Consider the following 23248-nt stretch of genomic DNA (forward strand, 5'->3'; position numbering starts at 1 on the left):
TCTCCATCTAGTTGAAATGCAAACTATATGCTTTCTCTGCAGTTGGAAAAAGACTTTAAAACTTACAAACTATTTTAAACATAAAAAGTCCATATTTCTCATGCAAATTGTCAGTCTATGTATTTTATATAATTCGTCAAAAAAAACACTTCTATTTCTATCTAGATTATGGAGAATAAATGAGAGCTTTATTTCTGGAAAATTATTCTAAAACTGGGCATTGACTTGAATTCATTCAAGAAGTATCTGAAGTGAGGTGGATAGAATCCTGCTGGGCCTGTAGTTAGGAAAGCCTGAGTTTAAATCTAGCCTCAAATGCTTAGAAACTAGCACTGGACAAGTCATTTAAACCTCTGTCTGCCAATCAGTTTCCTCATGCGTAAAATGTGGATAACAGTAGCACCCACCTCCTGGGACTGTTGTGAGGATCAAATGATACGATATTTGTAAAGTACTTTGCAAATCTTAAAAGGTTATATAAATGCTAATTATTATTTACTCATGGGCAGCAATGTGGTACAGTGGATAGAGTACTGGGAAACAGGAAGATTCATCTTCCTAAGTTCAAATTCAGTCTCAGACATTGTGTGTGTGTGTGTGTGTGTGTGTGTGTGTGTGTGTGTGGTTTTTGGTTTGCTTTTTTGGTTTTTTGCTTTTTGGAGGGCAATTGGGGCCAAGGTCACACGGCTAGTGTGTCAAGTATCTGAGGCCAGATTTGAACTCAGGTCCTCCTGACTCCAGGGCCAGTGCCTTCACTGACTTCACTGAGCCACCTAGCCGCCCCCCAATTTTTTTTGGTTTTATTTTCGGAGGGTAATTGGGGTTAAGTGACTTGCCCAAGGTCACACGGCTAGTAAGTGTTAAGTGTCTGAGGCTGGATTTTGAACTCAGGTCCTCCTGACTTCAGGTCCAGTGCCTTCCTTCACTGACTTAGTGAAGCCACCTAGCCGCCCCCAGTCTCAGACATTTACCAGCTGTGTGACACTGAGCAAGTCACTTAATCCTGTCTGCCTCAGTTTCCTCATCCATAAAATGAGCTGGAGAAGGAAATGGCAAACCGCTCCAGTATCTCTGCCAAGAAAGTCCCAAAAGGAGTCACAAAGATTGACACAGACACAGACATGACTGAAGTGACTGAACAAAACCAAAATTATTCAGTTAGACAACAAATAAAATTAAGCATCGGTTTGTACAAGGCACTGTGTTGGTCACCTAGCTATGGGAAGTAGGGCAGAATCAAAGCTAAGTAAGAAGGTCCTCATGTAGCTTCAGTCTAGTAGGTGAAATAAGATAAGCACACCAATAACCACAATAAAAGGTAATGTGAGATAAGCAAGTGGCAACTCTGCCCTGCAGGCCAGACAGAGAGCCAGACTTAGAGTCAGGAAAACCTGAGCTCAGTGCTGCCTCTGACAGGTACTGACTCTTCTGACCCAGAACAAAATCTTTTAAGTACCAGATGCCCCAGGCAACTCTCTAAGACTAATGCATATTATAAAGAAGGTGCCCATCTGCACTAGTAGAAGAAGCTGCTTTACTGGGAGTTCCAAGGAAATTGCAGGTACAATCCAAAACATGCGATAATTACCAGGAGGGTGAGACTAGACAATCTTTAAGATCTTCTCTTTCTTTAAGTTGAAGATTACAAGGTTTCAAACTTTGGTCATGCTATTCATAGAAACAGAGAAGGAAGAGGAAGTGGTTCATGGTCAGAGAAAGGGCGGAGGAGTTTGGTTTGAGGTGCAAGCAGGACATCTAAGTGGAAATGTCCTATAGGCAAGTGGAAGTATAGAAATAGAGAGCAGGACTGAAGAAAAGTCAGAGCAGGAGATAGAAACTCCATAGGAATCTCTAATAACAGCATAATGGTGATAGCTTTCCCCCCAGGAATTGACCATCAAAACCATAGATGCTTTTAAATCAAACAGATAATTTACTCTTAACTCACGTCAAAAGTGTCTGTGATATTTCTGCCTGTGTCTATATAATAAAGAGGGCATTGGATCATTACAAATTTTTCTAATATTATATGGGTGGATCATTGAAGAGTCAAGGAGAATTTTGTATAAATGAGTACTCAATCTATGGAAATGCAACCCAGTGGATGTCATTTTATAGTGTCTGGTCACTTTATAGTACTCTTCTAAATTCTCACTTTTATAAAATTTTCAATAATCAAAACAAGCTTAAAGACAGAAAATCTGATTTCCTAAATAATTAGCTGGCTTCTAATTTCCTCTTGTGAAAGTGACTTTTTTTCCTTTGAGGCTGACTGAATTAATTATGATTAAAACTAATACAGCTCGTGACTACCAAACACATCCTATGCAATGTCAGGACAAGGATTTTATATAACTCTCGAATCAAAGTTGTAGGTTACCTAAAGGGCAATGGAAAGATTCCTGATGGCTATAAGGAAGCTGCAACATGTTTCTAATGATGACCTATTTTCAAGAAATGCTATAAGGGCTATCATTGAGGAGATATGTTATTGCATGGATGAAACTTATACCTGTTTTTTTTTTCCTTTATTAGATGTAAAAATTCCTTGAGGACAGGGACAATTTTTGCTTTTGTCTTGGTATCCTTGGTCCTGGAGTATAGTAGAGGCATAATAAATGCTTAACGATTGATTGATTAAATGTCTTACTGGAAGAGGAGGTAGGCTGGTTATATCTTAGGAGCCAGAGATAACAGAAGGATTGATCCAAGTGTTGCACTGTTACTGATAAAATGTAAAATGTAAAAAGACATAAAGGGAGGCATCCAGAAAGGACTGGGCAGATTCTCTGTTCAGGCTACACCCTTATCTGCACAAGATTTTCAGAGTGAGAAAGAATGGATGGGCTGAATCAGAGAGTATAAGAATTAGAAAGGAGATCAGAGGAGCTCCAAGTCACATATGAAAGGATGTTCCCTTTATCAGTGGATAGAGAAGGCAAATCATGCAAATACTGAAGAACTTTGGTAAGGTTTAGTAATTCGAAAAAATGGCTCCCCATCTTATCTTTGGAAGGATGGATTTTGGTAAAGTTTTGGGATTTGTAAAAGTAGCTCCTCATTTCACCTTTGGATTAGAGCAAACACCTGGGGTGAACAGACTTAGTTGTAATCATCACCTATGAAGGACCATCTTCTCTAAGACTCACCAGATTTTGATGGACTTTCACTGGAACAATCAATCAGTTTCAGATGCTCATCTTCAGATGATGGGCCACTGTCTACATTGATACAGTATAAAGGATCATCTAAGAAAGAAGGCCTTTTCAGTCTTCCAATGCCAAGGGTTTTCAACATAAAGTAACCTTCCATGTCACTAGTAGCTACATCCCCTGAAGGCCTGGGACTCTCCTCTTCCTTTCTTTCAGTGACCAAAAATTCTTCTATGTGATGTTGGCCACCCAATGCTTTGGTAAGATAATAGCCGGGTGTTTCACATTCTCTGTTTTCAAGGATATCATCTTTCCCAACCTCAAGACTGCTGAGATCTGGTGACATATTTAGCAACTGAGAGATGAAGGATATGGAAGGTTGGATGGATTCAGACTGTATTCCATCAGTGTCTTGCCTATCCTTTCCCGATCTTTGTTCCAACATGCATTCCTCTAGAAGAGTTTTCAGCTGCTCTTCAGAGAGAATTTGTGGTGCTTTCACCTGAGGAAATAAATAAAAAATATGATTAGTCACTAAACCAGGGAGTATCTGTGGCGTCTTTTGAGGGCCAATATTGAGTTTAGTGCAAAGGAGATAAGAGGAATGAAGAGATCACCCACCCTTTAGGGGTCCAGATCCCTGATTTTATTGGCATTAGAAACTCTTGGTGTGAAAACTCCTTTTACCATAAAGATTAGAAACTCCTCTGCAATTCAAGAGCATTGCTTGGAACACTGAGAGGTTCATTGACCTCTCCATGGTCACACAGTACATGTCAGAGGCAAGACTTGGACCCAGGTCTTCATTACCTCAAGATCAGTCCTCTCCAGGAGAAGAACAAAATCTTAGGTCTAAGAAAGGACAACTCACCCAAACTCTCAGCTGTACCCCTACATTGTCAAATGGTGAATCCCAGGTTATCTTGTCATTGCTATCATCAAGCATTTCTCTGGGGCAGCTAGACATCACAGGGGTTAGCGTGCTAGGAGTGGAGTCAGGAAGACCTGAGTTCAAATTCAGCCTCAGACACTTACTAGAAAATCCTTTTACTAGTTATTGTCACCCTGGGCGAGTCATTAAAGCGCTGTCTGCCTCAATTTCCTCAACTATAAAATGGAAATAATTATATTGTCTACAGTTATTTTAAAAGGAATTTCTCTATCTCTTGCTGCTGAACTTTGTTAATATATAGAATATGCTGATGTAAAGAAATGCTGATGTTTTATGTGGGATTATTTTATATTCTGCAACTTTACTAAAGTTGTTCATTATTTTGAGTAGTACTTCAGCTGATTTTCTAGGATTCTCTAAGTATGCCATCATATCTGCACAGAGTGATAGTTTTGTTTCCTCATTTCCTATTCTACTTCCTTCAATTTCTTTTTCTTCTTTTATTGCTCTAGCTAAAATTTCTAGTATATAATAGTAGTGATAATGGGCATCTCTGCTTCATAAACCCCTGATCTTATTGGGAAGGGTTTTAGCTATTCAAATGGGAATAACTATATACCTCAGAAAGGTTGTTCTGAGGATCAAATGAGACAATGTTTGTAAAGTGTTTAGCATAGTGCCTGGCATATGATAGAAATGATTCCTTCCTTCCTCCCTTCCTCCCCTCCCTCCTTCCTTCCTCCCTCTTTTTCCTCTTTTCTTCCTCCCTTCCTTCCTTCCCTCTTTCCTTCCTTCCTTCCCTCCCTCCTTTCCTTCCTTCCCACCCTCCTTCCTTTCTTCCTCCCTTCCTTCTTTTCTTCCTTCCTCCAAATCTGGGCTTTTGACCCTGTTGCCTTTCCTGGCAATAAATATCCCTTTCCCTAAATCTCGTCCACTGCAGTCCAACATGGTCAGTTCAAATGTACAACAAAACTTGGGATAACAGTGTGAGGAAAACTACAGGATCGAAATGTAAAGGTAAATTATTGCCAGTTTCACATTATTCGGTTAGCTTGATCCAGATTTAGAAAATAAAATAGCTCAGTTCAGGTGATCTCTGTTCTCCTTTTCCTCCTTAGATTCCAGGCCCTTTCACTGGGGTTATGGTTCTCTCTACATATACCATTTCAACATTCTAACTTGAGGCCAAGTTATTGCTTTTGGTTTGCTTTAAGTCTCTGAAGGAGCAAAGTTCTTTACTGCTTTGTGTGCCTGAGGTCTCCCCTTTTTGTCTTCCTGTCAAAACTCTTATCAGTGCAGCCACTTCCCTTACCAACTTAGCCAGGGTCATCCCTGTAATCTCCACCTAAAATGTAGGCCTATCCAACTTGTAAGATGTCTGGGATGCCTTAGGATCCCACTCAGCAGGGGAAGGGCTTCTTGGAGGGTCCTAGACTACCTATTAAGAGGACACACTTCATGGAAGGAAGACGTGGTCAAGGTAAATTTACTCTCCTTAAAATTTTACTCCTGTTGCTTCTAACCTTATCAACCCCTTTGCCTACTTTTTCTTGACCAAGTCTCTGCTTCTTCTCTTACTTATACCATTTACCAACTTTGGCAAGGAACTTCCATTCCACCTACCTCAGTCCCTGGTTGTCTTTTCCCCTGACAACACCTTACTGTGACCCTGATACCTGACTTTCTTGACCAAGCATCCACTCAAAAGCTCCAATTATCAGCTGCTGCTTCACCTGTTTTCAAATTCCTTAAACCTCAGTCACAATCCTGAATAAGAATCACCAGTATCTGCTGACCTGGCTCCACCCATTCCACCTTATTAGGAAAACCTTCTGACTATTCTGAGGTACTTGGTTTCTTGATAGGATTATGGTCAGATTATGGTGGGCCTTGAATATCAAGGGGGCTACACCACAGTCAGTAGCCAATAAACATCCTTGTAAGGAGTAGAGACAATGCCTAGCACATAGAAGGTACTCGAATGTTTGCTGAAGGAATTGATGAAATATAATGAAAGGAATAATAGAAGAATAGCATTGAGATTTATTGATTCAGGTCTTAAAATCTAACTCATCATCAATTCGATGTCCAAGCATTTGGACCCTAATAGCCAGAAACACCTCTTATATAGCCCCAGATCTATTTTATAAAAGATTCATACCATGAGGCTTATGCCAACCTATTTCTGTTCCCATGGAGGACAATGGAAGAATCTAATAACACCCCACCCCATGTTGATCTTTAAAAGTAGCAGGACATAGAGCAAAGACCACTGCCTGTGAGTCAGGAGTCTTCAGTGCTAGTCTAAACTAAATTTGCAGAGTGACCTTGGACAAGTCATCTACCTTTTCTGATATTCTTCATTTATAAAGACTAAATGATCATTAAAGAGTCCTTTAAGCTCTAAAATGTTGATGTTATTAATGGTAAATATGGATCCTTTACACTTGCATGCCTAGAGATAGGGGTTTATGCTACAATAAAATGTAAACTCATTGAGGAAAGGGTTTATTTTACTTTTACATTTGTATCCCAAGTGCCTATCCTATTACATAATAGGTGTGTAATAAATAGTTGTTGAATAATTAGAGATTTTTATGAGTAAGCGCCATTTAAGGTTGCCAGAACATCCTAAGAGGCTAAAGGATAAAATATGTTGTCTTGACTTTACTGCTTTGCAAGCAAGGGGGTTCACTTGACTCTCATTGAAGTTTCAGAGGAAAACAGAACTTGGACATCCCCAAATCCCCTACCATGTCATAAAACCAGAGTTTCCCAAGCACTAAGGGGTTCGAGTCATTTGATTTATGACTTGTTGAAAAGGCACTCCAGCCTGTATCTTTGACTCACATAATTGGAAAGTCACTATCATAAAACAGAAAGTGTAATCTTTTAGTTGATATGATATTACATCATTTTTTGGCCTGCACTTGAATCCCTGAAGACCCACCCTGACAAACTGACACTATCACCAGTTGGTTAGTAATGTGGAATCAAGCCAATGGTAATAAAGGGTGGAAAGCCAGAGTCTTGAATGATTAACACAGAGAGAGAATAATGTGTAAATAGCCTTAAATAACATCGAATTCAGTTTCAAATCAAACAACCAAGGTGCACTTCCAACTCTGCTTAATTACCAGGAATGGGGTTTACAATTGCTTGTTGTGACAACAATGTTGTCACTAACATCTAAGAATTAGTGATGCTATAATAGTCATAAGGTCTTCACTCCCAGGTATCAAAGTGTTTACCATAAAGTCATTAACTGTTCAAAGGAAATGTCAGAACTTTACATTCAACAGCTGTCAGTCCAAAACTTTCTGTAGTAAACCAAAAACTGGAAAAGACTACCAAAATCTATTTTCTCTCTTAAGTGTGTGAAATTTGGACATCTCACCAACCACTAAAGATTGACAGATATAGAGATCAATTAAAAATTAAAACATACATGAACTATATCTTCAAACAGAATTACAAGATTCTGGAAATTCATTTAATGCAAAGCTGTTCTGATTTGTTTGCAGAGCATTAAGTTTCAAGACAACATATTTTCTCCTTCAGAAGAGACTAGTGATGTGCCAATGATAGCCTGTGACTGCCATTAGCCTAGAAAGTCATGATGCTCAACTTGGAAGCCCCCAGAGATTGGTGGACACAAAGTGGATCACTTTATTAATAGTTCTTTGGGTTCAAGATTCCAGGACATGAGATGCTCCTGGAATCTATTTCCAGTATTTTTTTCTTCTCTGTCCATCTCAATCCCATTTCTATGCCATTCTCCCACTTCTCAAGCTCATGCTGAGATGAAAGAAGCACCATAAGTCAAAGGCAGCTGTCACTGGCACATGGCACCCAAAATGGCAGTATTCACTGTGAAGCTGAAATAAGCATTTCATCAACTCGTCTTCTGCTATTTTAAGTCATGCAAATTTGACATCTGGAGCAGCACTTCTACATGTTGTCCCTTGTAGTCCATCAACTCAACCAAAGAAACTTCATTATGCTTTAGCTCCACCAATCTGACTAAATAGTAACTCAAATGCTGTGGGAAGGGAAAGAAAGGAAGCCTTCATTTAACCTTAAATTCTAATTTGGGGTCCCAAAGCAATAGTGCTAAATTGATTACAACTGATAGTGATGTTTCAGCGTTTGAGAGGCCATCTCTACGAAATCAGTTTCAAACTGCACAAAAATTCTCAGGTGAAACCAACATCCTGAATTGTGCTTCAACTTGAAAAAGTGGTTAGTATAATCTATGGAGCATTACCCAGTACAGCACAAGTGGTCCGGACATGTAATTGATTATGCTGCTGCCAGACTTGGATAATACACTGGTTGGTTTTATAGAATTTTTATTCTTTTCCTTTTTTTATTTATTACAAGGAAAATGGAGAGGGGTGTATTTCAAAGCAAAAGTGAAGTGCAAATTAAAGAGATCAAAAATATTACATTTTTTAAAAAGAACTTGAGTATACCAGAGCTTGCAGCTAGGCTTCTTATAAGAAAGTTATAATAAGCATAATTTGTCAATGCATTATTCAAGCAAGCAAATGATAAAAGTGGGTAAAGAGCAGCAGAAACAACATTGAAACCAACTATGATTTCATGAAGAAGGTTAACCAATACAATGATAATAAAGAGAGCAAGTGTTCAGAAAGAACCTTACTCAGTAAACTTTTAACTCCCTTGCCAAAGAGAGATGGCAGTCAATAGCAATGCTGGTGTAGAACATAAACTCATTTGTAAAATCCTACTGAGGATGAGGGATTATTATGAGAAATATCATTGTTTAAATCAGAGGAAGACAGTGGAGAGTTAAATCGGTTTCAAGAAAATTTGGTAAGATCTAGTTAAGTAAAATTATTCCAAAGATTCTTAATAATAAAAATAGATGAGCAACAAACAGAAGAAAAAAGGAAAGGATCTGCAAAAGATGTTTACAACAAATTATTTTCACCACAAAGGCGCCAGAGCCACCACAATCTAACTCTAACATCACAGTCTTGGAAAAACTTATAGGGGAAATAGAAATGTTACTAAAGAGAACAAAGATGAGGAAAGCAGCTAAGATGAACCAAATGTATATAGAACAGATTCATGCTGAAACTCATACAATTGTAAGAGGGATTGAAGGATTGTTATGTAAGGTATCTGAAAAGAGCACAATACCACATGGGGAAAGAATCTTAGAATTTACTAATATTCTAAAAAGATGATCAAAAACTTCAGTGACTACCAACCTATATAACTACTTTCCATCTATACAAAATCCCCTGTACATGAATTGAGGGAATACTTGATGAAAGCATTAGGAGGGAATGGACAAGCTACAGTGGACCATGTCATTATCATCTCCCAACTGACTGAAAGGCAGAAGATACAAAATTCCATTATGTCTATTTGTTCACTATGAAAAAAGTATTTTATTTGATAGAGTAAAATGTTCTTTTAAAGCAACCTGTGACTCACCAAAGGATTTCTGGTTGCCCATGAAAAATACAGAGGAAAACATACTTTGTATGTAAAAGAAATCCTTTGGCAGGCCAAAAGTTGTGCAGGACTGCTTCAGAGGATGTCTTTCAACAAGGTGTCTCCCTTCTATATATAGACCTTATAAGTTCCAGAGTTCTTATAAGCTCCCATTTGCATTGACAAGTCAGGTATCCCACAGGATTGGCTGCATCTTCCTCATAATCTCTTACAAGTACCTCTGAGGAGTTAGGGGTATCTTTTTAATGCCATCTGCTTGAGTGCCCATTCTGGTGTGTTTTCCCTAATATGAATTGCCAATTACAGTTATATCAGTGATTATATAGTTTTATTAGTGACCTTTACTTAGTGCCCCCAGTAACATGCAACCAATTAACACCAATTAAACACCAATCAGCATTTAGAATAGGGATAGATTTACGGAGAAGATACAGGAAAAAAGTTTAGGTATTATTCTAGCCTCTATCACTTCAATCCATAGAGAGAATGAGATCAGATTTAAAGTAGTTGCTACAAAGAATTAGTTCATCCCATTAAATTTACTTTCAAATGTAGCAAATCCAATGGACAAAATTTCTCTTGCTCACAAAAACCTGGATCTCATTTTTGATCCACTGTTGTCTGGATCAAACAGGTTGTGGAGGGTTTCACTCCTTCCCAGACTCGGCTGCCCACAACCTTTGGCACAGACTCCAGTTCATTGACCCCTGGTGCTTTCCCATTCTTTCAAAGCTCACAGATTTGTAGCCTGATCTATTCCATCTCAAATATTCCCTTTGCTATGTCAGAAAAAAAATAGACACAAAAGGGAAGGAAGCAATAGTAAGTCTGCTCATGGCTTTGTGTCAACCTAGGCGAAGAGTATAGGCCCCCACCTTAGTTCTCCTTTCCCATCTGGAAGCTTACAGCAGTCCTTGCCTTCTCATTTGAACATGGCCAGGAAGTAATAGAATAAGGCCAAATGATTAGAACCTTTTATATGCAAACTCAGTTCTAGTTCTAGCCAGTCAAAACATCATTCCTCACCACATGGTAAGCAGACTGAAAAGTCACAAAATGCCTACACATATTCTAAAAGTACTATGGCTGAGCATTTTCCATATGCTTATAAGAGCTGGGATCTCATTTGCCAATCCTTTATTACACAGACATTAAAATCATTCAAGTCTTCAAAGATATAAAAACAAATAACGTTTTTCAAAGACCTTGTGATCATAAACATCGGACAAGACATATAAACAGAGAGATAATGTGTTCACCAAAGATGTTGGCCACAGTGATGGAGGCCATACAATGCAGAGTCCAAAATGAGGAGGATGGTGCAGTTCTACAGCTGCTCCTTTTAGTGCATGACATTGGACTGATTGTATCAAGTCTCAGGAAACATCAGAGTCTCCAGGAAGATATTCATAACCACTCAGAAGAATTTAGCCTAACTATCCACACAGGAAGGACCAAATGGATGGAGGGTTTCTATTGCCCACATTATGACATCTAGCTGGATGGACAAACTATAGAAATTTCCCATCATTACAGGTACATAAATCACACACTATGAATGGACAATGAATTGGACCCAGTATCAAATACAAAGAGGAGAGCAATCTGGATTGCCTTCCAGAACTAGAAAAACTCCTTCAAATATCTGTGATCTCAAGGCCAGTTCTCAACCAGTCCCATTCCTAAGCTCCACTTCCTTTAAGTAAGTATCTAGCTACAATAGCAAAAATGCCAAGATGATCAGTAGGTCTCATGGTGGCTAGTTTAAGTAGCAGCAACAGCAGAATCTTCTAAAATTAGTCTACTATATGTCAGTCAATACACTTTCCCATGTGAACTCTTTCCTTACCATACCAGTAACTACAATACAGGCAGCTAGGTGGTACAGCAGATAGATACACTGAGCTTAGAATCAGTAAGGCTCATCTTCCTGAGTTTAAATCTGTCCTCAGACACTTATTAGCTCTGTGACCCTGGGCAAGTCACTTTAACCTGTTTGCCTCAGTTTCCTCATCTGTAAAATGAGCTGAGAAGGAAATTGCGAACATTCCAGTATCTTTGACAAGAAAACCCTAAATAAGGTCGTGAAGAGTCAGACACAATTGAGAAATGACTGAACAACTAAACTACAGTAATGGCTGGTTGCTTAGGCATTAACAGTAGCTATTAGAATCTGGTATAAAGTCAGTTCAAGAAAAAAAGAAGTGAGGTATGAATCTTAATATAGACTCTTAAAAAAGAGAAAACCATCCATATATCATTTTATGCCACCAATTGAATTTAGACATTATAATATTCATGCTAAAATATTCAGCATTTTAAATAGTCAGCTTTTATCTTTACTCAGAGTAAAATCCAGTGGCCAAGACCAGCTTTCAGAATACCTACTGGAATGTTGGTGATACTTGTTTTAGATCATTTCTACTTTCTCCTTTAGGTTTCTTCCCTCTCCCAACCCAGTCACTCTCAATACAGTTCTTAGGTGCCCTATACCTTTATACTACCTCCTTTCTATTTTCCTCCAGGGTCTGACTTCCTCAAACATCACCCCACTGCTGGGGAGCTGTGACTGAGTGAAGATGACTAGACAATAATGAAATAAGTATGCAAACTTCCCAGAATCATCAATTATAAATCATTCCTGACTTCAATTCCTCACTCTGCTCCTTTTGTCCTAGCTCTTGGTCTTTGCTCAAATAATTTAAGCCAGTTCCATGATTTCCACTAAAATCACCTGTAGGCTATTTGGATTTTTAACCAGTTCCTGGTTCAAACTATCAAGATCTCCCTTGTTGGACTTAGATTTGGCACTCTTGGCTCTGCCCATTCACTCTACCCACCCACCCCAACACACACACACACACACACACACATGCTATCTCTAATTCCACTCAAAATATAATTCTTGGTATAATGTGGCTCTTTGAAAGATTTGTCCTTTAATTTATCAGCCAATATCCTTGTACTAGACTACAGCATCCTAAACTCCAAGACTATTTTTAGGTCAACTGGCCTTCTTTCAGAATATCTCTATTCCAAGTCCCATTTCCTTGGATCCAGTTCTCTAAGGCTGGCTAATCTGAAAAGCTGGCCCCTGCTAAATGTAAAAGGTAAATATATAACTGCTTCAAATAACATTTTAGCAGAATCCTTCTTGAGACAGGATGACAACCCAAAGAAAGGAAAGATATTTGAGCAATATACTGGCGTGGAGAGATTGGCAACACTACCCTCTCTGAAAATGTCACATAGATCACCATTTACTCTACATATAGATAACATGGGCCAGACATAATAGTAACAGGTCATATTTTCTCTTGGGAGTAAATTTAGAGCTATCAGTTTTAAATCCACAGTCAAATGTGCCAAGAAAGGAGAGATTTTACTGTCACAAATGGACTGAGAACATTTTCTAGTTTTAGATAAATACTGCTAATTGTTTGCTCCGAGTTTATGCGCATGTGTAATATCCAATTACCCTATACAGTCTGTACAGTACATATAGTACAACTTAAGTAAACATGAAACTTGTTATTACCATTGCAGCTCAGGGAGCTGTCCTTTTAGATTTGCTAATCTGCAATTTAAGTCCTACTACAGCCAATTAAGAGAAGATATACAGAGACCATTCCATGATATGCTACGGCTGGTTCTTTACTTTTTTTTCCCTGCTACCATTAAGAATGTGAACACCACTAATGATGGTTAAGCAAAAAGGGGCAGATTTTAGTCATGTTGTCTACACAAATTAAATAAAGTTAACATACACAAAACAGATACTGAATTCAGAAGCATCTAGATGTCATGATGCACAGCCTTCTTTTAATATGAGGTTTAATTCTGTTTCACATTGAATATATATTCACAATGAATATTGCATTGGCACTTTACGCATACATAAGAACAAGGGAGAAGAGCAAGGGAATAAGCCTTTATTAAATGTTCACTATGTGCTAGGCATGGTACTAAGGACTAAAAAAATATTATGTCCTTTGATCCTCACAAGTCCCTGGGAGGTAAGTGTATTATTCTCCCCATTTTAAAAGTAGAAGAAACTGATGCACACAGAGGTTAAGTGACTTGCCCAGGGTCAGACAGTTTAGCAAAGTGTCTAAGGTCGGATTTAAACTTCAGTCTTCCTGAATTCAAGGTCAGTGCTCTATCCCATCTACCACCTAGTTGCCTCTATCTCTGTGGGGCTTCAAGACTCTTTGGTCTCCCCTTATTCTCAGAACAACTGAATCAACTTCAAGCTAAGACAGACCAACTCATCCCCAAATTCTCAGTTTCCAAATGGAAGCTTCAATGCAAATTCCAGAATCCCTGCAGCTACAGGACTGGCATGTCCCAGACAAACCCACTGACTGAGAACATAGGGGCAGAATAGCCTTGTGTCATATTTTATAGGACCTTGTTCTGGAGAAGAGAGCCACTCTCTTCCCCAAATTAACAATCTCCAATGAAGGCTACCCAATCCAGGATCCACTGTGAAGAAAATGGTGCAACATATAAGAGGAATCCTTATGAACTCACTCTCATTCTTTGCTGGGGGATTTTCTGCCTCTTTTGGAGTGGCCTTGTTAAAATGTTCAGTACCTCATGCCTCCTGGGCTACCCAGGATGGGGCTCCACCTATGCCTAGACACACTCCAGAAAAAGGAATCTTTCTTGTTCCTCAGGGTCCAATCCTCTCTAATATGAATGCCTGATAAAAGTTCAGCAATAAATACACGATAAATACTCATCTAATATTTATGGTGGCCTATAAGGTACAAGTGGAGAAGAGCACAAGTAATAAGGCAAGGTCCCTTCTTTCAAAGACACTAGATTTGGAACTGAAAAGGTCCTCAAAGATCAGCTAGTCTGGTCCTTTTATTTTGCGGATAAGAAACTAAAGCCCATAGAGGTCAAACAGGTAATAAGTGGCAGATCTAGCCCTTGAACCCAGGTCCTCTAGCTCCAAACCCAACATCTTTTCCAACAGACCATGCTGCAAGTTGGTAAGGTAGCTGAACATATAAGACAGATATATACATAACTGTAATCCAAGATAAAATATGATATCACTCCCTTTTCACCTATGCCTCTTATAATTCCTAACTTGCATGAAGTTTCAGTCCAAGTGCCAAAACCTACAAAAGGTCTATTCTGATCCTCCCAGGTACTGATGCCTTCCTTTCCACTTTTGGAAATTAGTTTATGTTTAAGTGTTATCTATATTGTGTCCCTTCAGTAGAATGTAAGAGTCTTGAAGGCAGGAACCAATATAGCCTAGTACCTTAATAAATGCTTGTTGGATGACTGTGTATATAAGAAAGGCACAAAGAAAATGCTATCAGAATCCAGAAAAAAAATAGAGATCACTTCCAGCTGTGGGGAGATCTGGGAAGGCTGAAGTGAGGAGGCAGTAAATTCATCCCGGCTGATGTGAGGTCAGTCAATAGAATTAGTTAGTAATCCCTTAATCTGAAAGGAATTTTATTATTTGATCTTTTAAAGGTCAAACCCACAAGCCAGGTTAAATAGATGAATTCTATTATTAAGGTGAAATCAATTCACTGATCCCACAAGATTATAAGGAACAATGAGTAGGCCAGTAGGAAAAAAAGCAGCTGCGAGGAAAAGGGTCCTTATGGTATTTCCTGAGTCATATTGTTCAGGTGGCCAAATCCATGTGCATTTAAAGCCATCCCTGTCCAAAGGTGTTCCCTTTACCCAAAGATACTAGAGACTGAGTGCTAACTATAAAGTTCAGTTTGGAAGTCTGGTTCTAAGCGGACAACCCCTCTTTACTCTTAGCTCCAATCCCCACACAGAAATAAAACTTGCTGTCTCACTATAACCTACATTATAAAGCTCACGGTTCTTAATATATTTCATATTTTAATTTTTAAAAATCTGCTTTTGCCATAAAGAAAATCCCTAGAACCATGGCAGAGAAAGATCCTCCCTTAATAACAAGCAAATACTCAAAAATAAAAACTAACCTTTTTATGTGAATATTTTCTGTCTTTAGGGTAATGTTAGTATTGGCAATTTTGAGACTTTTGTAACTTCCACCTGCTGAAAGAAATTTCAGCATCTGCACTAGATGGTAGTGCTGAGTCACTTATTTAGAATGGGATATGGATTGTATAAAGTCTGACAAGTTAGGTGACTTTTTTTTTTGTTAACAGCAACATGGTATAAAATTAGATGGGCAAAGAAACATAGTACTGGGAGTTTCAAATCTTTGCATCTTTGACTGTTTGATGTAGGAAACATTCCTTCAAGAGGTCAAAGTCAGATCTAATAAACATTCCTAGATTTCTTCTAAATGATTTTTAATTACTACTTTTAGCTTTAAATCTACTGTGTAAAAAATGTTAAATTTCCCCAAATCATCTGCTGATTCATAAACTAAATTGAACTTAATAGGCTGAAAGGCATTTATTCATAAAAAATGGGAAAAAAAATCAGAAGCAATAATGCAAAGGTATTTGTAGAGCCTATATCGGATTGCATGCCACCATGCAGGGAGAGGAAAGGGGGAAAGAAAGGGAGGAGGAGAAAATTTGGAACTCAAGGGATTGTGGAACTGAATGGTGTAAACTAAAAGTAGATAAATAAATTTAATAAAATAAAATTTTAAAAATCAGAAGCAAGATAAATGAACTAAGATGTAGGTTTCAATCAGCTGGACACTGCATTTATTAGGGGCACTTAATTCTAAGCATTAGAATTAGCCCCTGTAGAGGCTGTATCTATGCAACTTTGCAGAAAACTAAAATCCAGTAGGAGAAGAAAATAATTTACAGGATTATTTGCCTGGATCAATTTGGTTGTTTTACAAAAGGGACTATCTTTTTTTTTTTAAGCAATCGGGGTTAAGTAACTTGCTCAAGGTTACACAGCCAGTTATTTCTGGGTGTGGTGCTGAGTGTCTGAGCCCAGGATTCGATCTCCAGGTCAATCCCACCACTGGAGCTGGTGCTCTTATTCGCTGAGCCATCTGGCCGCCCCTAAGCAATTGGGGTTAAGTAACTTGCTCGAGGTTACACGGCCAGGTGTTTCTGGGTGGGTGCTGAGTGTCTGAGCCCAGGATTCGATCTCCAGGTCAATCCCACCACTGGAGCAGGTGCTCTTACTCGCTGTGCTACCTGGCCACCCCTATTTTTTTTTTAATGACCAATTGGACTGGATGTTCTGTTTGTACACAACCTTATTCTGAGTCTACCAATACAGACTATAATAACCATATTATAACTTAACAAGCTAAGATTGAAACCCACAAATGTAAATGTTTCAAAGTGCTTAGCTAATTAATTTGCTCAATCAGTCAGCTCATTTGTAGAATAATTAGCCATGTAAATATTAAGGGTCTGACCTGAAGCCACAATGTTTCAAGAACCATGTCTTAATTATTTTTGTCTCTCCCCCAGGGCTTATGATAGAAGATTAATAACTGGTTACACAATGAATGAATGAGTATATTCCAATTCATTTAAATGTTTAGGAAGCAAGGTTTCTATAAACTAGAGGGGCATATGTCACGTGTTAGTTTCATTCTATTCTTAAGGGTCCAAATCCCAGATTAGTTGGCACATTTTTTTTAAAACTGTAATTTAGTTGGTGATGAGAGTTCCTGGGTAGGAAATTCCTTCTCTCAAGGTACACTTACAATTGCTATGTCATTTATGGACTTAAGAGAGTGGCCTGGGCATTGAGAGGTTTAAATGACTTGTCACACAGCCAGTATGTGTTAAGAGTCAGTACTTGAATTCAGTTCTCCCTAGCTCAAGGTCAGTTCTCTATTTGCTCCCTTTCTAGTTACCCCATGCATCGTGCAACACTGTAATTTAAAAGCACTTATTGCACATAGCCTTTTAACTTCCCATTACCCACATGTAGTAATACTATTTGCAGAATTTTATTGACCTGTTCCTATATGATACGAAATCATTGTACAAATGCATGTTTCTACCACTTGCATTAAGAACAATCCAGAGAAAATGCAAGACTTGATAGAGTAGAGACAAACCAGTGACATTTCCAGGTCTAAATATATATTGCTATTGACTCCCTATCAGTGAAAGGCATCCTTATAAAAAGAGAAGAACTCCTGTGAGAATATCAGAAAATACCATGCTTAGGGCCAAGATGTTGAGAACCTTGTTTGAGAGCAGAACGGAAAGAATCTTGCAAAAGTCTCCTTTAAACTGGATGTTGGGAAAGAGCATGGAGAAAAGCAGTTCTTGGATTTAACTGAAAGAAAAAGCAAAATGTTGCTTCAGGTGTGAGGGCTCCTACAGCTCTGGGGAATCTGGAAATAATCTTGAAACCTCATCTTTTTTTTTTTCCACTTCTCAAAAAGCTGATTCAGAAGAGCGTATCTAAAATATTTGGTTGCTGCTGTCCTCTGAATGTTTTCGAATTCCACCTGGGCTGACTGACAGGAATATTTACTACCTGTTCCCATTCACATGTGCATCAAAAAGAAAGAAGCAGATTCTTGGGGTAACTGGATACCCTCCTTCCCTTGAAAACATGTTTGCTACTTGAATTCATCTTCTATATAAGGGCCACTAACAAGAATAGCAATGGGTAAGTCGGGACTTCATTAAAAACCAGAATTTTCGGTCAGAACCAAAGTGAAAAACAGCCGGGACAGTTTCTAAGAGAGGAAGGTGAGAAAAAGATTTGACTTGGGCCCTGGCTGCCTTCCTGACTGCCCCCTCCTAAATCTTCTTTCTAGTATTGCCAGGGGGCTGCCTCTTTCTTGAATGGGAAAAGCAAGTATACTTGACAGAGGACCATTAGACTGGAATTTCCTTACACTTATAAATAGTTCTCACCATAGTAACATTCTCTGAGATGAATAAGGTCAGAGCAGACAAAACGTGCCCTCTTCTTCCTCCTTCAAGAGAAGGTTTCAACACTGCCTCTTCATCTCTAACTTCTCTAATCTGGCAACACAGATGATTTAATCTGACACAGCCCACAATTGCCAAATACCTCCCCCACACACACCACCACCACCGCATAAACTACTAAGTGTCACAAACTTTCCTGGGTAGAAGTAACATGTGCTGGAAACCATTATTTTTATAATAAAGTTATTGAAATATCATGAATATACTTTAATTCCATTTGATTTCACCACTGAGTCACAAAATTAAATACTTCCCTACTGGGAACTCCAGTAAGAGCTGTTGGTACAGCAACGGATGCTCATCCTCAGTATTTGGGGCCATTTGCTGATCTTAGGTGTGTTGTAGGTAATAACTAGAAGGGGGAATTTCCCCCCTATTTTGTTTATTAAAAGAATGTAGCATCCTGAAAAAGTAGTGATGTACTGATCTCTTCCTTTCCTCTCCCTCTACCATTTACCATACATTACTTATACCTGCAACCCACTGTCAATTGGACCCTGGTCCCTATCACAGGCATTGGGTTCATTTTCAATTCAGTTAAACTCCAAAAACTTCTGTTGAGTATTTAAGAGTGCACAGTGCTATATCCTCTGGGGCCTTTCTCAATTATTATCTCTATATTTTGTTTTGCTCCGACTCTCTCCTGGGAACATATGTATCTACTTTGATTTTCTCTAAAAATCTCTCTGGCATTTGCCCTCACCAAGAATTTCTCAGGAAACATCAGAATTTGGATTGAATCATTCTAACAGCCCTAAGCTCCCTGCTGCAACCAGAGAAACAAACAGGATATCACACAGTAGACAGTTTCTCTATAACACTCCCAAAATGTAGAACAGACTAACAGCAGAACCCCTTGACAGCTAAGATGTCCCTGTTCTGGAGGACATCAAGCAATGTTCCCATCTAGTGAATCCCACTGTCCCTCTGAACTGATAGTATCAACAGACAGAAAGGCCTGGGATGTTCTGCAGTACACATGGTTCCCTGCTATGATAATCTTGGCATATGTCAATCTTTGGATTACATGTTATGTATATGTGTGTGTTTTTGTGTAGATAGATAAATAAACTTATGGTCAGTTAGGTAGCACAGTGCCAGGACTGGAATCAGGAAAACCTGAGTTCAAATTTGGCTTCAGACATTTACTAGCTGTATGACCCTGGGCAAGTCACTTAACTGTTTGCCTCAGCTTCCTCATCTGTCAAATGAGCTGGAGAAGGAAATGGCAAACCACTCCAGTATCTTTGCCAAGAAAACTGCAGATGGTGTCAGGAAGAGTCAGACACAGCTGAAACCACTGAACAACACCAATATATATCCTACGAGGATGGCATCATCTCTCCAGGTAGACATGGGACTGGCCATCTCCACCTCTTCTCCCACCTCCTATTAAGGCTTTTAATCCTTTTTGCCCCTCTATTTCTTGTCAAGATGCTAGCTCTCCTTCTACATCTATATCTGGCATTAGTTCTTAGTTGCACATGTTACCTGTAGAGGTTGAATGGAGTTCCATTTGCATCTGTCTCCTTTTAAAGGCCAAACCCAAAGGCCAGATTAAATAACTGAATTATATCATTAACGTAAAATCGATTCACTGATCCTACTGACCCACTGCTTCCCAAAGAAATGTCAGTATAACAATGAGAATCTAAAATGTGGGGAATGCATACCTCACCAAGAGAATTCATCGTTTTTCAGGAGATAAAAAAGGGGGCAGAGTTTACTCAACTTTCTCGGCACATTCAGTCTATATTCTAAATGTAACATAAAATACTTTTATGGGATTTATCAACTTCTTGGAATTTGTATCTGTTGTCCACACCATTGTTTTGGACTATGGGCTCCTAGAAAGCAAGGTGTCAAAGTTAAAACTTGGTTTGAACCAGATCTTTTTTTTTAATAGAGACAAAGAAGGGGGGACAATGCAAGAAATAGAGAAAGGACAAGGGGATTACTTTTACTTACTTTTACTAACTGATTTAATTTGCAAAATTCTACCACTCCTATAATTCATGAACTCCAAAATTCTTCCCAAGAACATCACCCCCTTTTTTTCTAAGAATAAATGTAGAATGCCAAATTCTGGAAGAGCTGATGCTTCATGTTAAACAAACCACAATGGTAAACACATATTTTAAATGCAATCTATTCGGTCAAAAGGAGGGTTATTACAACCAAAAAATAGCCACACAACACCGGGGCATTATTGAATTGAAATAAGTCCTTTTTAAACTCTTTTTAAGGAAAGAATGAGTGTGAATAGGGGAACAGAGAGGACTTCAAAATGTAAGATTAATAATTCACTAAACTCCTTTAGTTTCATTTTCATCAAGACCAAAGTTCATCCCTTTTTTTTCCTAGCTGAAGATTCTTGAAAGCATGTGGGGGGTCCTGAGGAATGTGAGAGAGAATGTCTGTGTGATGGAGGCGATGAGGCAGAGAAAGCATTTTCCTTTCTGCTCTGACTCTCGGTTTATCAGCTTTCAGCTCTCTCCTTGCAAACACCAGTCGCTTGCCAGGGGGTGGAAAGAAAATAGGAAACCACAAGCTCTGTCTATAATTTAAAAGGCAATTTCAGTTAAGGGAGGAAAAACACACACACACACATATACACATACACACCAGAATGGATCAGGGACTTAGGTAAGAGCTCTACAATTATCTTAAAAATAAAGCTGTAGTCAGGAAACTACACCAGAGGATACTTCAGGCAGTACTTCACACCACACTTGGCTGGACTTAATATGTTGGGGCTTGTCCTAAGTCTTATTTTCAGATGGCCTTTTTTTCCTACATTCAATCCATCCAAATATATACATATATATGCACATACTACCCATATACATACACATACTATATAGATGTGTGTATATATGTATGTATAATCTTCCCTGTAGAAAGTGGAAAGAAGAGTGTGAAGTCAAGTCAGCAGAGGAAAGGCCTGGGTTTGGACCTCTCCTATCTGACAGTAAGTAATATTGGCATCCCAAATGTTCTTTCCTACCAAGGCCATTGCCTCACTGAAAAATAAAACTAATTTAAGTACAAAACCTAATAGGAAGGCACCTTAATTTAGGAGTTTCATATATATGTGTATGTGTGAATGTTATATATGTATCATGCATGTATATATGTATGTATACATATATTCAAATTACTTCTAAAATTTAGAGCTATAAATATAAAATTTTATTCAATAAATATAAGAAATGCTTTTAAAAAGTATCATGTTCAATTAAATTCAAAGGATGAAAGGAAAGTAAGGAAATGGGAGAAAGGAGAGTCCATGTGGAAACAGAAGATATATAGAGAGGAAATACTAGTTTCCAAGTAGGAAGAATTTAGTTCAAGTTGTGGCTCTGATACTCATTAACTATTGGATCCTGAGAAAGTCATTTAACTACATGCCTCAGTTTCCTTATCTACAAAATGGGAATAATAATAACACTTCCTAGGGTTCTTGTGAGGAACACGATAATTATAAAGCATTTAGGACAGTGCCTTGTATATAGCAAGCACTACATAATGTTAGCTATTATTGTTGTTGTTATTGTTATCTGCAAAATAGGGATACAAATGCATTTGTGGCATAATGATTAGATAGCTGAGCCCTTGAATCGGGAAGACATGGATTCACATCTTGCTTAATACACAGTGGCTGTGTAAGCAACCCTGGGCAAGACTGAACCTTTCGGGGTCACCAGGGAACTCTCTAAGATTATTAATTACAGAGCAGTTGCTGATTCACCTTTATTATTTTTAAATGATTTTATGTTTTCCAATTACATGTAAAAATAATTTTAACATTCATTTTAAACATCTGGAGTTTTACATTTTCTCTCTTTTTTCTTCCCTCCCCCCCATTGAGAAGGCAAGCAATTTGATATAGATTATACATATGCAGTCATGCAAAACATTTCCATATTAGTCATGTTATAAAAGAAAACAGACCAAAAAAAAAAAGAAAGAAAGAAAATTTAAATAAGTATGCTTCAATCTGCATCCACATTCCATCAATTCTTTCTCTGGGGGTGGATAACATTTTTCATCTTAAGTCCTTTGGTACTGTCTTGGATCACTGTATTGCTGAGAATAGCTAAGTCATTCACAGATGACTATCACATAATATAGCTGTTACTATATATAATGTTCTCCTGGTTCTGCTTATTTCACATTGAATAAGTTCATGTAAGTCTTTCCAGGTTTTTCAGAGAGCCTCCTACCCATCCTTTCTTATAGCACAATAGTATTCCATAACAATCATGTACCACAATTTGTTCAGCCATTCCCCAGTTGAAGGGTATATCCTGATTTCTAATTCTTTACCACCACAAAAAAGAGTTGCTATAAATAGTATTTTTGTACATTTAGGTCCTTTTTCCTCTTCTTTGATCTCTTTGGAATACAGACCTAGCAGTGGTATTGATCGGTCAAAGGGTACACATGGTTTTATTGCCTTTTGGGTATAGTTCCAAATCATTCTCCAGAATGGTTGGATCAGTTCACAAGTCCACCAACAATGCATTAGTGTCCCAATTTTTCCACATCCCTTCTAGCATTTGTCATTTTCCTTTTCTATCATATTAGCCAATCTGATAGGTAGGAAGTGGTACCTCAGAGTCGTTTTAATTTGCATTTCTCTAAACAATAGAATGATTTATAGCATTTTTTTCATATGACTATAGATAATTTTGAATTCTTTTGAAAACCACCTGTTCATATACTTTAAAACCATATATCAACTGTATCTATAAGTGGAAAGGAGGGGATATAACTATAGTTATATGATGTAGATATAG

General features: G+C 38.2%; 1 protein-coding gene across 1 annotated transcript in view; it reads right to left on the minus strand.

The window, feature by feature from the left end:
• Positions 1–23248, minus strand: part of FSIP1 (fibrous sheath interacting protein 1) — a 252900-nt gene that overhangs the window by 12616 nt on the left and 217036 nt on the right. The window contains exon 12 of the mRNA XM_069105721.1: positions 3150–3654. Coding sequence (XP_068961822.1) covers positions 3150–3654 — 505 coding nt within the window. The remainder of the gene's footprint in view (positions 1–3149; positions 3655–23248) is intronic.

This window comes from Petaurus breviceps, unplaced genomic scaffold, assembly GCF_028583685.1.
Source record: "Petaurus breviceps papuanus isolate PSGF00001 unplaced genomic scaffold, PetGlider_PUasm1.0 77, whole genome shotgun sequence".
Taxonomy (NCBI): domain Eukaryota; kingdom Metazoa; phylum Chordata; class Mammalia; order Diprotodontia; family Petauridae; genus Petaurus; species Petaurus breviceps.